The sequence below is a fragment of the Bos indicus x Bos taurus genome, chromosome 8 (genome assembly GCF_003369695.1).
Source record: "Bos indicus x Bos taurus breed Angus x Brahman F1 hybrid chromosome 8, Bos_hybrid_MaternalHap_v2.0, whole genome shotgun sequence".
Lineage (NCBI taxonomy): Eukaryota > Metazoa > Chordata > Mammalia > Artiodactyla > Bovidae > Bos > Bos indicus x Bos taurus.
The window spans coordinates 71,626,498-71,639,084 of NC_040083.1; the positions used below are offsets into that span (position 1 = coordinate 71,626,498).

The window sequence follows — 12,587 nt, forward strand, 5'->3', positions numbered from 1 at the left end:
TTCCTTGACAGTTCTTACATGTGGCTTTCAGCATAGATGACTTTCTTCCACCACAGTTTATATGAACATGCTTCAGTAATTTTTTCCAAGACAAATGTGATGTTTTCATTTTAAAAATAATTTAGTACATCTGGAGTCATATTTGTAACAGGTATAATATAGGGATCTCTGTCCAGCCCACTTCCTCCACCACCACCATCTCAGTGGTTGCCTTTAATTAGTACATGACGTCCACCCTCCAGGTTTTAGCCTAAAGCACCTCACAAATTGTGTAACACGATAAGGAACACTCCTTGTGCTGGATCGAAACTGTCTGTCTGTCTGCTAGGGTCTTCGTCCTCTCTGTGGCAGCAAGGACCAAGAACTGTGCGCGTCTTTTCTCAAACACATGTGCCCCAGTTTGCCAGAATCATTCAGAATGTTTCCCGGGAGTTTATGTTTCATGATTTTACTCATTTTTCAGATTAAAGGTATGTGTTAATCTTTTTATGATAGTTTTCTTAGTATGCTATAAGGCAACATCTCTTTTGTCACCAAGTTTAAATTGTAAATGATAAAATATTAATATTCACTGATTTTGCTGAAAACATAGCATAGAATTTGGACTAGATTATGTTTAATCTTGAGATTCAATAGTTCTATAAAACATTGTATTAATCTTAAGTACTCTGATAGATGGTGAGAAGGATTTTACTGAATATCTGCAAGGCAGCAGACACCATGTTTGAGCAAGCTCCGGAACTTGGTGACAGCAGGGAAGCCTGGCATGCTGCAGCCCATGGAGTCACAAAGAATCGGACATGACTGAACGACTGAACTGGAACTGAGACAACATGTTAGCCATTAGCCACTTTGTGTATTAGCATGCTTAAAATTCTATATTATCTCCATTTAGCGGTAAGAAAATTGAGATTAATATCTGTGGATCAGAGAGATTAGATGTATTACTCATTGTCATGTATGTGTGTTCAGTTGCTCAGTCACGTCCAACTCTTTGCAACCCCATGGACTGTAGTCCACCAGGCTCCTCTGTCCATGGAATTTCCCAGGCAAGAAAAATGGAGTGGGTTTCCATTTCCTCCTCTAGGACATTTTCCTAATGCAGAGATCAAACCTACATCTCTTGTGTTTCCTGCATTGGTAGGCAGATTCTTTACCACTGCACCACTTGGGAAACCCCACTCATAGTCATACTGCTAATAAACCAGTAAAACTCTGGTTCCAATAAGAACAGATTCTAAAAGCCTATGCTCTTTCCTTTACATCACTCTGTAGTGGGGTTGGCAGGGCTCACCTGACAGATGATTACCAATCTGATAGGTAATATAGAGATTATTTTAGCACTGATTCAAAATGTCTAAAATCCCTTTCACATGGGAAAGTCTTACATTTAGCTCTGAGAGCTGTCTTCAAATACAAATGCCCCATAGAGATAAAATCAGTAATTTACATTGAAACAAACTATTGCAGTGACTGGCTTCAACAGGAGGCAGGATCCAGAGACAGGCAGGAGAAGACAAAGGTCACACCTGCAGAATAAAGTGAAAAGATGTAAGAAACTGAAGGACCCCAATCTGTTTGCCTACTTTCCAATGGAATTCTCCAGGCAAGAATACTGGAGTGGGTAGCCATTCCCTTCTCCAGGGAGTCTTCTCAACCCAAGGATCAAACCTGGGTCTCTCACATTGCAAGCAGATTCTTTAGTGTCTGAGCCACCAGGGAAGTCCATATTTTCCTAACTTAGATATATCAGTCTCAATTTCCATACTTGTAAAGTGGGGATGCTCTTCTACCTGGCTGCTAATTGGGAACAAATGAACTCCATGAGAATAATTCTGTTATCCAATTACCATGGATCAATGTTAATGTCAAATATATCTCCTCCACCCCTGGCCCCCCGCTTATATTCCCTTTTAGAAAAGGTCATCCTTGGAGTAGAGGGTCAAGAACTGGTTCATCCTAAAAGGCTTCCTCTGATTCAGAAGCGAGATGTTTGGCACATCCATGAGGATGACATACAGGTATGGGCTTTGATTTAATAAATGAAATGCATTGTTTCGCAGGTATGCAGAGAGCAAACAAGTGCCATATCGTGTCTTTTCTGAGGATTCTTACTCCTCTTAACACATATGCTTGGGTGGAGAATGGTGTGGGGCGGGGAGACCAATCCCTTAATGGATTAGAAAACAAACAAACAAAAAAAGTTCAGGTTTGTTGGTGGGTGGATCCTCCAGTTTACATGAAGAGTTCCACTAACAGTTTTCCAGGCTGATCCAAGACAGCCTCATTTGTTCTGAGCTGATGGCCGTGGAGTGTCCCTCTTGAGCATTTTGCTCTCCCAGTGATCTGATCTGCAGGTTTATTGACCTCACAGATTCTACAGCATGGCTGAACAACTTTCACAGGAATACAAAAGCCTGCTGCTGAGAAGAGTGTTTAATTCAAGTGTTAAAATTTAAAAACATTTAAAATGTTAATCCCGAAAATAATAAATATTTATGTAGAAAATGCACAATACTCCTAATGGGGAGGAAGCTTCAAAATTAGGTTCTTTGCAATGCCCACTATTGTCAAAGAGGACTTCTCTGGTGGCTCAGACTATAAAGAAGGCTGAGTGCCAAAGAACTGATGCTTTCAAACTGTGGTGCTGGAGAAGACTCGTGAGAGTCCCTTGGACAGCAAGGACATCAAACCAGTCAATCTTAAAGGAAATCATCCCTGAATATTCAGTGGAAGGACTGATGCTGAAGTCGAAGCCCCAATACTTTTGCCTGATGTGAAGAGCTGACTCCTTGGAAAAGAAACTGATGCTGGGAAAGATTGAGAGGCAGGAGGAGAAGGGGGTGACAGAGGATGAGATGGTTGGATGTCATCACTGACTCAATGGACATGAGTTTGAGCAAACTCTGAGATGGTGAGAGACAGGGAAGCCTGGCTTGCTGCAGTCCATGAGGTTGTAAAGAGCTGGAGATACTTAGCAACTGAGCAACACTGCATTGTCAAAGACATACAATGATTGTTTTTATTTTTATTTTTAAATTACTTTGTTTAGTTTTTAAAAACTTTTTATTTTGTATTAGGGTATAGCTGATTAACAAACAATGTTGTGATAGTTTCAGGTGAACTGCAAAGTGACTCAGCCATACATATACATGTCAATGACTGTTTTTAGATACTTATTATCAGGCATTTCCATTTTGAGACTTAGGTTTTTCATTTGACCCATGGAGCATCCTGACTGTCACTTTGCCTCTGCACTTCTTGAGAAAGCCGGCCTTTCAAATGCAATGACTTGTTCTCCCTCCACCATAACAGGAGCTCACTTTTTAGGTTTCTCGGTCACAAGTAAGACACAGTTCAACTTTCCAAATGGTCCCATAAGGCCTCTTTCCCATGGCTTGAGATGATTAAAAAAGTAACTCTCCATCTACTGCCATAAAGTCTATTTTTTTTTTATAATCTCCTTGCAAATAGTTTTTCTCTCTTTTTTTTTTTTTTTTCTTTTTTGGGTCGGGAGCTGCCTGCTCCATGGCTGCGGCTCAGCGCAGCGGACACACCGCGCCGGCGCCGCCTCGCCTGGGCCGCCCACCCACGGCCTCCGACCAGGCCCCGCCCCCTCTGCCTGCCAGTTTTTCTCTTGATCTTCAGTTCTTTCCTCATCTTCCCAGACCTTTTAATGGTTGGACATTGGTGCTCAGCCAAGAGGTCAAAACCTGCTTTCTACTATCCATTGTGCAAAATCCGGTGGGCTCTTTTGGTATCTATTGTCTGAAGACTTAATCCAGACTAAGATGAAAAGTTCCAGGATGAACCTACAAAATAAGCCTGGACAGGGCAGGAAATATGAGTTTGGAGCATCTTGCAGCTGTAGAAAGTAAGGAAGTTCTCAAACAAACCCAAGCTCACATTTATGGGAATGTGTCAAGAAAACAGAGGGATCAACAGAAGGATCTCCTAGTTTCCAAAAGAAAAATTTGAGCAACAAAGTCAATAATGTGGTTTTAGACCATAATGCAAAGTATCAGTCAATATCCATGAGCCCATATTTGCATAAAAAGTGATTGAACAAGGAAATTAATGAGGGAGAATAGACAAATCTCTCTTAAAGAAGAATCAGAAACTTGATGCAGAAATTCACCCCCCTCCCCAGGAGGTGGAGCATAGCACCCCACCTTTGAGCATGGGCTGTACTTCATGACTTCCTTCCCAAGAGTAGATAGAATAATATGGAAGAAAGAAAAAAGTATAACTTACAGTGAAGAAGGCTGAAAAATGTTGCCTCAGTGAGATGGTCCAGGTTAACATCAGTAATAAGTCATATTGACAGTATGTTCTTCTGATATGATGCTATGAAAAATGACATTTGATTTTGTTGTTTTCTATCAATTCTCCATAACTCCAGTCTAAACATGAGAAAAACATCAGATAAACCTAAACTGAGAGACATCCCACAAAAAACCTGACCAGTATCTTTGACCAGTACTGTTCAAAACCATCAAGGTCATTAGAAATAAGGGAAGTCTGAAAAATTAACACGATTTAGAGGAGCCTCAGAAGAAATGACAATCCCATGGACAGAGGAGCCTGACAGACTATATAGTCCATGGGGTCACAAAGAGTCAGACACAACTTAGTGACTGAAAAACAACAACAAAAGGATATAAATTGAAAAGTCATATACAAATAAAAGGAAAATATCATTTTCAAAAGTAATCAAAAAGAACAATTTATCATAATGTTATCATGTCATTATTCAAAAGACTTTTATTAGCAACAATATCTAAGGCAAGGAAACAAGAATGACTATAAATTTCTGTTGAAATTCTAATTTTGAACTTCCTTTATTCAAAGCTATCTGGTAATATTTACCAAAAGCTTTACATTCCTCCCCCCCCCCCCCACATTGTTAATAGTGAAATTCTAACTGCAGTGAATATCCCAAGTGAAATTTCTAATATAGATGTAGATTAAATAAGTTCATTTTGTGTCTTCAAGTAAAAAAAATACGCATACTGTAAAAGAAGATATATTAGAACAGGAAATGCTCATGGTCATGATTTATTTTTATGTGAAGATGTAGAGTATAGGATAGTGTATACCAACTGTTAAGAATACATAAACAGAAGATCCAGGGGAGTAAAACTATAAGGATATATAGTAACTTGTATACCTCTGAATTAGGGGAAAGTATGCATTTTTTTTCATTTAATTTCATTTTATAACTGGAGAAAAAGTCCACCAAAATTAAAAAAAAATAACTTGACAATTATCCTGCAATTAAAATAAATAAATTTTAAAAACTCTACTCCAATATAAAATAAAAATTTTAAAAATAACTTGGGGGGACTTCCCTGGCAGTCCAGCGGTTAAGACTTCACTTTCCGATGTGGGGAGGCTGGTTGGATCCCTGGTTGGTGATCCAAGCTCCCACAGGCTGAGATCTTTGGATCCTGGCCAAAAAAGTAAAATACAAAGCAGAAGCAATATTGTAATAAATTCAATAAAGATTTTTAAAATGGTCTATGTAAAAAAAACTTAAAAAAATAACTTGAAAACAAAATTTTTCATAGAAATTCAGCTTTATCAGTATTTATTATTTTGCCTGAAAGGACTTTTGGGTTGCTGGGTAGAATGTGAAAGATCTGTAATTTTCCCCTCTACCTACCCCTCTACCCACCACCAACACAGACTCAAGGGGCACACATTTAAGTCACATGATGGATACTGTTTTTCAGGAAGCTTATGAAGAAGAATTGTTGTATCAACTAAACCTAAATAGAAAAATCTTAATAATTCACCTTCTAAAATCAAGGTAAGTTCTATGATAATTCAATACCTTATAGACATATTAGTCTATAGTATCCTAGTTTTCATAAAAAACTTCTGGTAAAGTGACTTCCTTAAGCCCTTCTTATGTATATGTAATCTGAATTCTTACTCTTCTAAAATAAGCTTGTATCATTTCAACAATTTAATAACATTTAACAACAATTATAGATACTGCTCTCCTGTTCCTAAATTACTTCCTATCTGGGGCACCTGGAGTATGCTCACTTTAAGGGCTCATACATTAATGCTTTGGAAATCAGTGGGACAAAATAAACTTGAAAACTAAATTTTTTTTAAGTGACTTCTAAATTATTGAAAATAGACATCAAATAGAGTTCTGCTGGAGAGGACTCTAAGGGATGGGAAGAATTTAGTTTATCAAGTTATTTTGTGTACCTTAAATAATTCTAATGCATTAAACTTTCTTCAGTAGCTCTCTTCACAACTGTTGCTGCTGTTTTTGTTGAATTTCCACTTCTTTCTTTTCCGTTGGTCCTACACACAATAGCTCTTCCTCCCAGCCTCAAACATTGAAATCATGAAGAATTGTCAAATGAGTAAAATATAAGGATAACTCCACTGAAGAATTGAGACTCTGGCCTATTAGCTAAAAAAATAAAGTAAATAAATAAACAACAACAAAATCTCCTTCCACTTTGAGTCTCCCACTGGACAAATGTACAGAAATATGAACCTAATAACATACTTATATTGATAATTTGTTCAAAATCTGCATATTCTAACATCCTCAGGATGGAAGGAAGCTAATATTTGTTGAGAAATTTCTATGTGCCTTTCCTCAAAGTTCTGTTTTAGTCCCCAAAAGTTCTGAAAGTGTTAACCTCTGCATCCGTTGAAATGTCCACATGGTAGTTTACACTGATTGATATTTGAATGTTAAACCACACTTGAATCCTTGTGATAAAACCCTCTTTGCTGTATTCAGTTCACTTAGATTTTGTGAAAGGTTTTTGAAACCATGTTAATGATGAATATTATTAAGCATTTCTACCTTTTTGTGATGTTTGTCACATTTTTATATTAACATTATGTTGGCCTCAAAAATGAGTTAGGAAGTATTCTCTCTTCCTATATGTTCCAAAAGATGTCAGTTTTAGAATGCTTGATGGAATTCATGAATGAAACTACCTGTGCCCTGAGGATTTGTGTGTGTGTGTGGGAGTGGTTTTATTATTACAAATTCAATTTTATTCAGAGAGGGTTATTCAAATTTTTTACTTCACTTTGTATCAGTTTTAAATTGTAATCCACAAGGAAAATGTACATTCATGTAAGATGTCAAATTTTTGGTATAAAGTGTTTTTTATAATATTCTCTTAATATTCTTTTAATGTCTATAGTATCTGATAAAACTTTTATAATTTCTAATGCTAGTAATCTGAGTTCTCCATCCTTTTCCCTTGACAAATCTGAAGAGGTTTATCAATTAGTTCATCTTTTCAAATAGCCAAAATTTGGATTTGCTCATTATTGCTCTAATCTATTTATTTCACAGAATCCATCTATTATCTTTATTATTTAACTTTTCTACTTATCTAGGGTTTACTTTTCTCTTTTTATAGAAACATTTCATCTTTTCTGTCATAAGTATTTAAACTATTTAAAACCATAATATTTCCTTCAAGTATTAATTTAAATGCATCTAAAAAACCTTGACATGTTTTATTTTTATTATCATTCCTTTCAAAATATTTTGTAATTTCTTTTGAGACTTCTTCTTTGACTCATGGATTACTTAAGAGTGTGTTATTTATTTGATACCAATATCTGATAGTTTATGGTATAACCTTTGTCAAGATTTGTATGATATCATTTTTTTAATAAAAATTTATTATAATTTGTTTTATAGCCAAACCTATGTTCTAACTTGTTAAACATATCATATGCCCTTGGGAAAGAAAATATTTTTCAGTTACTGGATGAAGAGTTCTAGGTTGATAGAATTATTTAGATCTTTTATTTTTACTTACATTACTCTTTTATTTGTTCTGTCAATTGCCAAGGGATGAGTATTAAAACATCCAATTATGAATTGGAATTTTTATCCTTTGAATTTTTAAAACAATTGCTTCATGTATTCTGAAGCTTAGCAGTTAAACTCATACATATTTATCGTTTTTTCTTTATGGTGTACTGACTCTTTTCTCATTATGTCATTATAAAATGTCACTTTTGCTGGGAAGTGTATTTTACCTGATATTAGTACAGTTTAGCTCTGTCTTCACATGTTTACTGTTTCCATAATGTACAGTTTTTCATCCATTTTCTTCAACCTACCTGTGCTTTAACATTTAAAATGTGTCTCCTATAAGATGGCAAGTGGTTGGTCACTGCCTTTTAGTGACTTCTGACACTATTTCTAACTGGAAAGTCTGATTTCTAATTGGCAAGGTTAAGCTATTAATATTTAATGTAATGAATGATACATTATAATGTTATGAAAGAATGATATGGTTGTATTTAATTTCTGTTTGTCTCTATTTTTGTTTCTCTGGGCTTCTTTTCCTACTCTTCTTTGGATCTTTGAATTATTTGACTTCTTTTTTACTTTATCTACTGGCTTTTTGTTTATCTATTGTCTTTTTAGCAATATCTCTCTGCTTTAATTTAAAGTTTTTGTTTTGGAGATTAAAATATATATTTACAGTTAATATTGTATGAAAGTGAAATGAAGGTCTCTCAGTTGTGTCTGACTCTTTGCAACCCCATGGACTGTAGTACATGGAATTCTCCAGGCCAAAATACTGGAGCGGGTAGCCTTTCCCTTCTCCAGGGGATCTTCCTAACCCTGGGATCGAACCCACATTGCAGGCTGATTCTTTAACTTCTTTACCAGCTGAGCCACAAGGGAATATTGTATAATTTTTTATAAAATGTAAAACCTGCAATCATTTTAAGTCCATGTGTCATATGTACATGATACATATATCTTAATGCACATTAACCCAACAGATATATATTTTGATAAAATATATACTATATATATATATCATATATACATATATGATATATAATATCACAAATATTTTGCATTAATTTTGGCACTTAAGGCAAGAGATTTTTCCTTAAATAATGTTTTTCCTAGGTTCTTCTCAAAATGATGCAGTTTTAGAACTGCCAGGATCTTTTTCTGTTTATTTTGTTGCCTGTACCACACCCTGAAATCTAGATAGAGAGTCTTCTCATGTGACCGGGATTGATTTTGCTTATCTTTAGCATAAGAGGATCTTGCTGAGAATTGAAAGCAGCCTAGAGGCATCTCTCTCACATAATAGGCTTTATCTGTTTACTTATTAGAATAAATGAATCTCACCATCTCCCTGTCCTCTTTTCCAGGGAGCTTTTAGCCTTAAATTACAGTGAGACGTACTACTCCACAAAAGGAGAGGAAATCACCAAACATCCTCAGATCACGGTATCTTACAGGACCTTCCGCTGTCTCTTCTTTGAAAATATTTATTTCCTTGCGTAATTTTGAAACCTTTCTAGCTTTTGAAACCATTCTAGTAGTTGCAGAAAGCATTACATCAGAATCAGAAAGTTGCGGGAAGTGTTAGTTAAAAAATAATAATCATAAATAATCTAAAAAAATTTTAAAAACTGAAGAGTTAACTTGGTTCTAACAACTCATGAGAGCTTCTAAGCACTACTGTCCACTTGTTCCTCCCACTAACACTGGTCAAAGAGTGTGGAAAATACATAGAGTAAGTATAAAATTAAAAAAAAAGAAATTAATCTTGCATTGACTACCATCACTGAATGATCCTAGAATAGAAGCTATGATCCTCTGAATGCTAAAGGAGGCTGATCACTGCCTAACAAGCAAATCAATGACTGCTAATGTATCTTATTGATTTCTTTGTACCCCAAATGGTGTTAAGTCTGGACGAAGGGTAAAACAGGACTCCAAAGAAGTATGAGGTACCTGATGGAGTAGTAGTTAAGCTAAAGGATAAAACTTAAAGATATGGAACAATTTTAAAACTCCATCTATTTGACTCTTATGTGAATAAAATCCCCTTGCCCAGTCCTTCTGATGCACCAACACTGAGTCCTCTCTTTCATTCTCCAAATGAGTTTTGGTTCATTTACTATAGTATTATTTCAGTGGATACATGTTCTGTTTTTATATTTATTTTCCATTCCAGAAGATGCCCACTGAAGCCTTCTAGCCAAGGATGACTTTATTCTCTTCTACCAAATGTATACTTTTTAAACCATATCACCTCTATTTAAGGCAGTTATCAGCTATGAAATTTAAGTCATCATGCACTCTTTGTAAAATAGAACAGTAAGAAAGCTGGATTACATTCTTCTACAAAGGGAGTGGATATTAGTCTGTGAGGGTCTGAGGTTTAGGGCCATAGAAATTGTCACACATAGACAGGAACTGAACAGAAGGAATTGATGGAAAGAGAAATTATTGGTGGAATCACCATGAATGGAGCACCAAGGAGGAAGTAATAAAGATATCAACTGATTGAAGCAGAGAGGCAGGGAAGTCATGAAGGAACCTGGTTAAAGAGTGAGACCTGATTTTTGCGATCATCAAAAACTGATTTGATTTCATATGCAACAGGGGGAAATGTATAATGATAGCACAGGGAGGGTAATTTGATAGAGATATTAAGATGGATTAAGGAATAATATTTCTAAGTAAAAGGGTCACACTTCTAAGGTTAGCATCAACTCATAGACTGTTAAAATTGTGAGGGAAGAATTTATATACTGTTTTAAACAAAATAATCAAGCAATTAAAATAAAAGAATTCTAAAGTAGCTTTAAAATCTTCCAACACAAGAATGCAGTGAATGAATGCATTAATGAATATAAGTGTAATTTGTGAAAATAAAATAATTATTATTATTATGAATATAAAATGTATATATATTAATATTTATATAATACCAAAACATGTACTTTTGTCAATAGCCTCTTCATCTCTTTTAGGATCACTGTTTTTACCAAGGATCTATCTTACATGAGTTTGATTCTGCTGTCAGCATCAGCACATGTCATGGTCTGAGGTATGCACTGTATCTTTCTACTTAAATGAGTTATTCTATGAATTTTCAAAGACATTCTCTTTTATTTTTAAATTTTTTTAATTTTTTTATGTTTTATTTTTTGCTTCATTCATCTGTTGAGTTTATTTTAAATTTTTTATCTTATTTTTTAACTTTACAATATTGTATTGGTTTTGCCATATAACAAAATGAATCCGCCACAGGTATACATGTGCTCCCCATCCTGAACCCTTCTCCCTCCTCCCTCCCCATACTATCCCTCTGGGTTGTCCCAGTGCACCAGCCCCAAGCATCTAGTATTGTGCATCGAACCTGGAATGGCAACTCATTTCATATATGATATTATACATGTTTCAATGCCATTCTCCAAAATCATCCCCCCCTCACCCTCTCCCACAGAGTCCAAAAGACTGTTCTATACATCAGTGTCTCTTTTGCTGTCTCATATACAGGGTTATTGTTACCATCTTTCTAAATTCCATATGTATGCATTAGTATACTGTATTGGTGTTTTTCTTTCTGGCTTACTTCACTCTATAATAGGCTCCAGTTTCACCCACCTCATTAGAACTGATTCAAATGCATGGATTGGAAGAATCAATATAGTGAAAATGAGTATACTACCCAAAGCAATTTATAGATTCAATGCAATCTCTATCAAGCTACCAATGGTATTCTTCACAGAGCTAGAACAAATAATTTCACAATTTGTATGGAAGTACAAAAAACCTCAAATAGCCAAAGCAATCTTGAGAAAGAAAAATGGAACTGGAGGAATCAATCTGCCTGACTTCAGGCTCTGCTACAAAGCCACAGTCATCAAGACAGTATGGTACTGGCACAAAGACGGAAATATAGATCAATGGAACAAAATAGAAAGCCCAGAGATAAATCCATGCACATATGGACACCTTATCTTTGACAAAGGAGGCAAGAATATATGATGGATTAAAGACAATCTCTTTAACAAGTGGTGCTGGGAAAACTGGTCAACCACTTGTAAAAGAATGAAACTAGAACACTTTCTAACACCATACACAAAAATAAACTCAAAATGGATTAAAGATCTCAACGTAAGACCAGAAACTATAGAACTCCTAGAGGAGAACATAGGCAAAACACTCTCCGACATACATCACAGCAGGATCCTCTATGACCCACCTCCCAGAATATTGGAAATAAAAGCAAAAATAAACAAATGGGACCTAATTAAACTTAAAAGCTTCTGCACAACAAAGGAAACTATAAGCAAGGTGAAAAGACAGCCTTCAAGATGGGAGAAAATAATAGCAAATGAAGCAACTGACACACAACTAATCTCAAAAATATACAAGCAACTCCTACAGCTCAATTCCAGAAAAATAAACAACCCAATCAAAAAATGGGCCAAAGAACTAAATAGACATTTCTCCAAAGAAGACATACAGATGGCTAACAAACACATGAAAAGATGCTCAACATCACTCATTATCTTTTATTTTTTTTAAGACACTTCATACAGAAAAATTAATGGCAAAAAACATACTGTATATTTTTGGCATGAATATCCAGCCTAGCCCATTTTTAATGTTCATTTTAGACAAAAAGGTACAACATGCTCTAAGCAAGATTGATTTTTCAATATATGATCAAGGGATTCAGAATTGGAAGATAACTGATATTTATCCAGCTTGGCCTCTCATGTTATCAGTCAGGATACTGACATCAGAG

At 35.5% G+C, this 12,587-nt stretch overlaps 1 protein-coding gene across 1 annotated transcript in view; it reads left to right on the forward strand.

Moving 5' to 3' along the window:
- Positions 1 to 335: 335 nt before the first annotated feature.
- ADAM7 (ADAM metallopeptidase domain 7) overlaps positions 336 to 12,587 on the forward strand; it is a 50,400-nt gene continuing 38,148 nt past the window's right edge. The window contains exons 1-5 of the mRNA XM_027549942.1: positions 336 to 470; positions 1,918 to 2,021; positions 5,736 to 5,812; positions 9,187 to 9,265; positions 10,801 to 10,877. Coding sequence (XP_027405743.1) covers positions 389 to 470; positions 1,918 to 2,021; positions 5,736 to 5,812; positions 9,187 to 9,265; positions 10,801 to 10,877 — 419 coding nt within the window. The 5' untranslated portion in view covers positions 336 to 388. The remainder of the gene's footprint in view (positions 471 to 1,917; positions 2,022 to 5,735; positions 5,813 to 9,186; positions 9,266 to 10,800; positions 10,878 to 12,587) is intronic.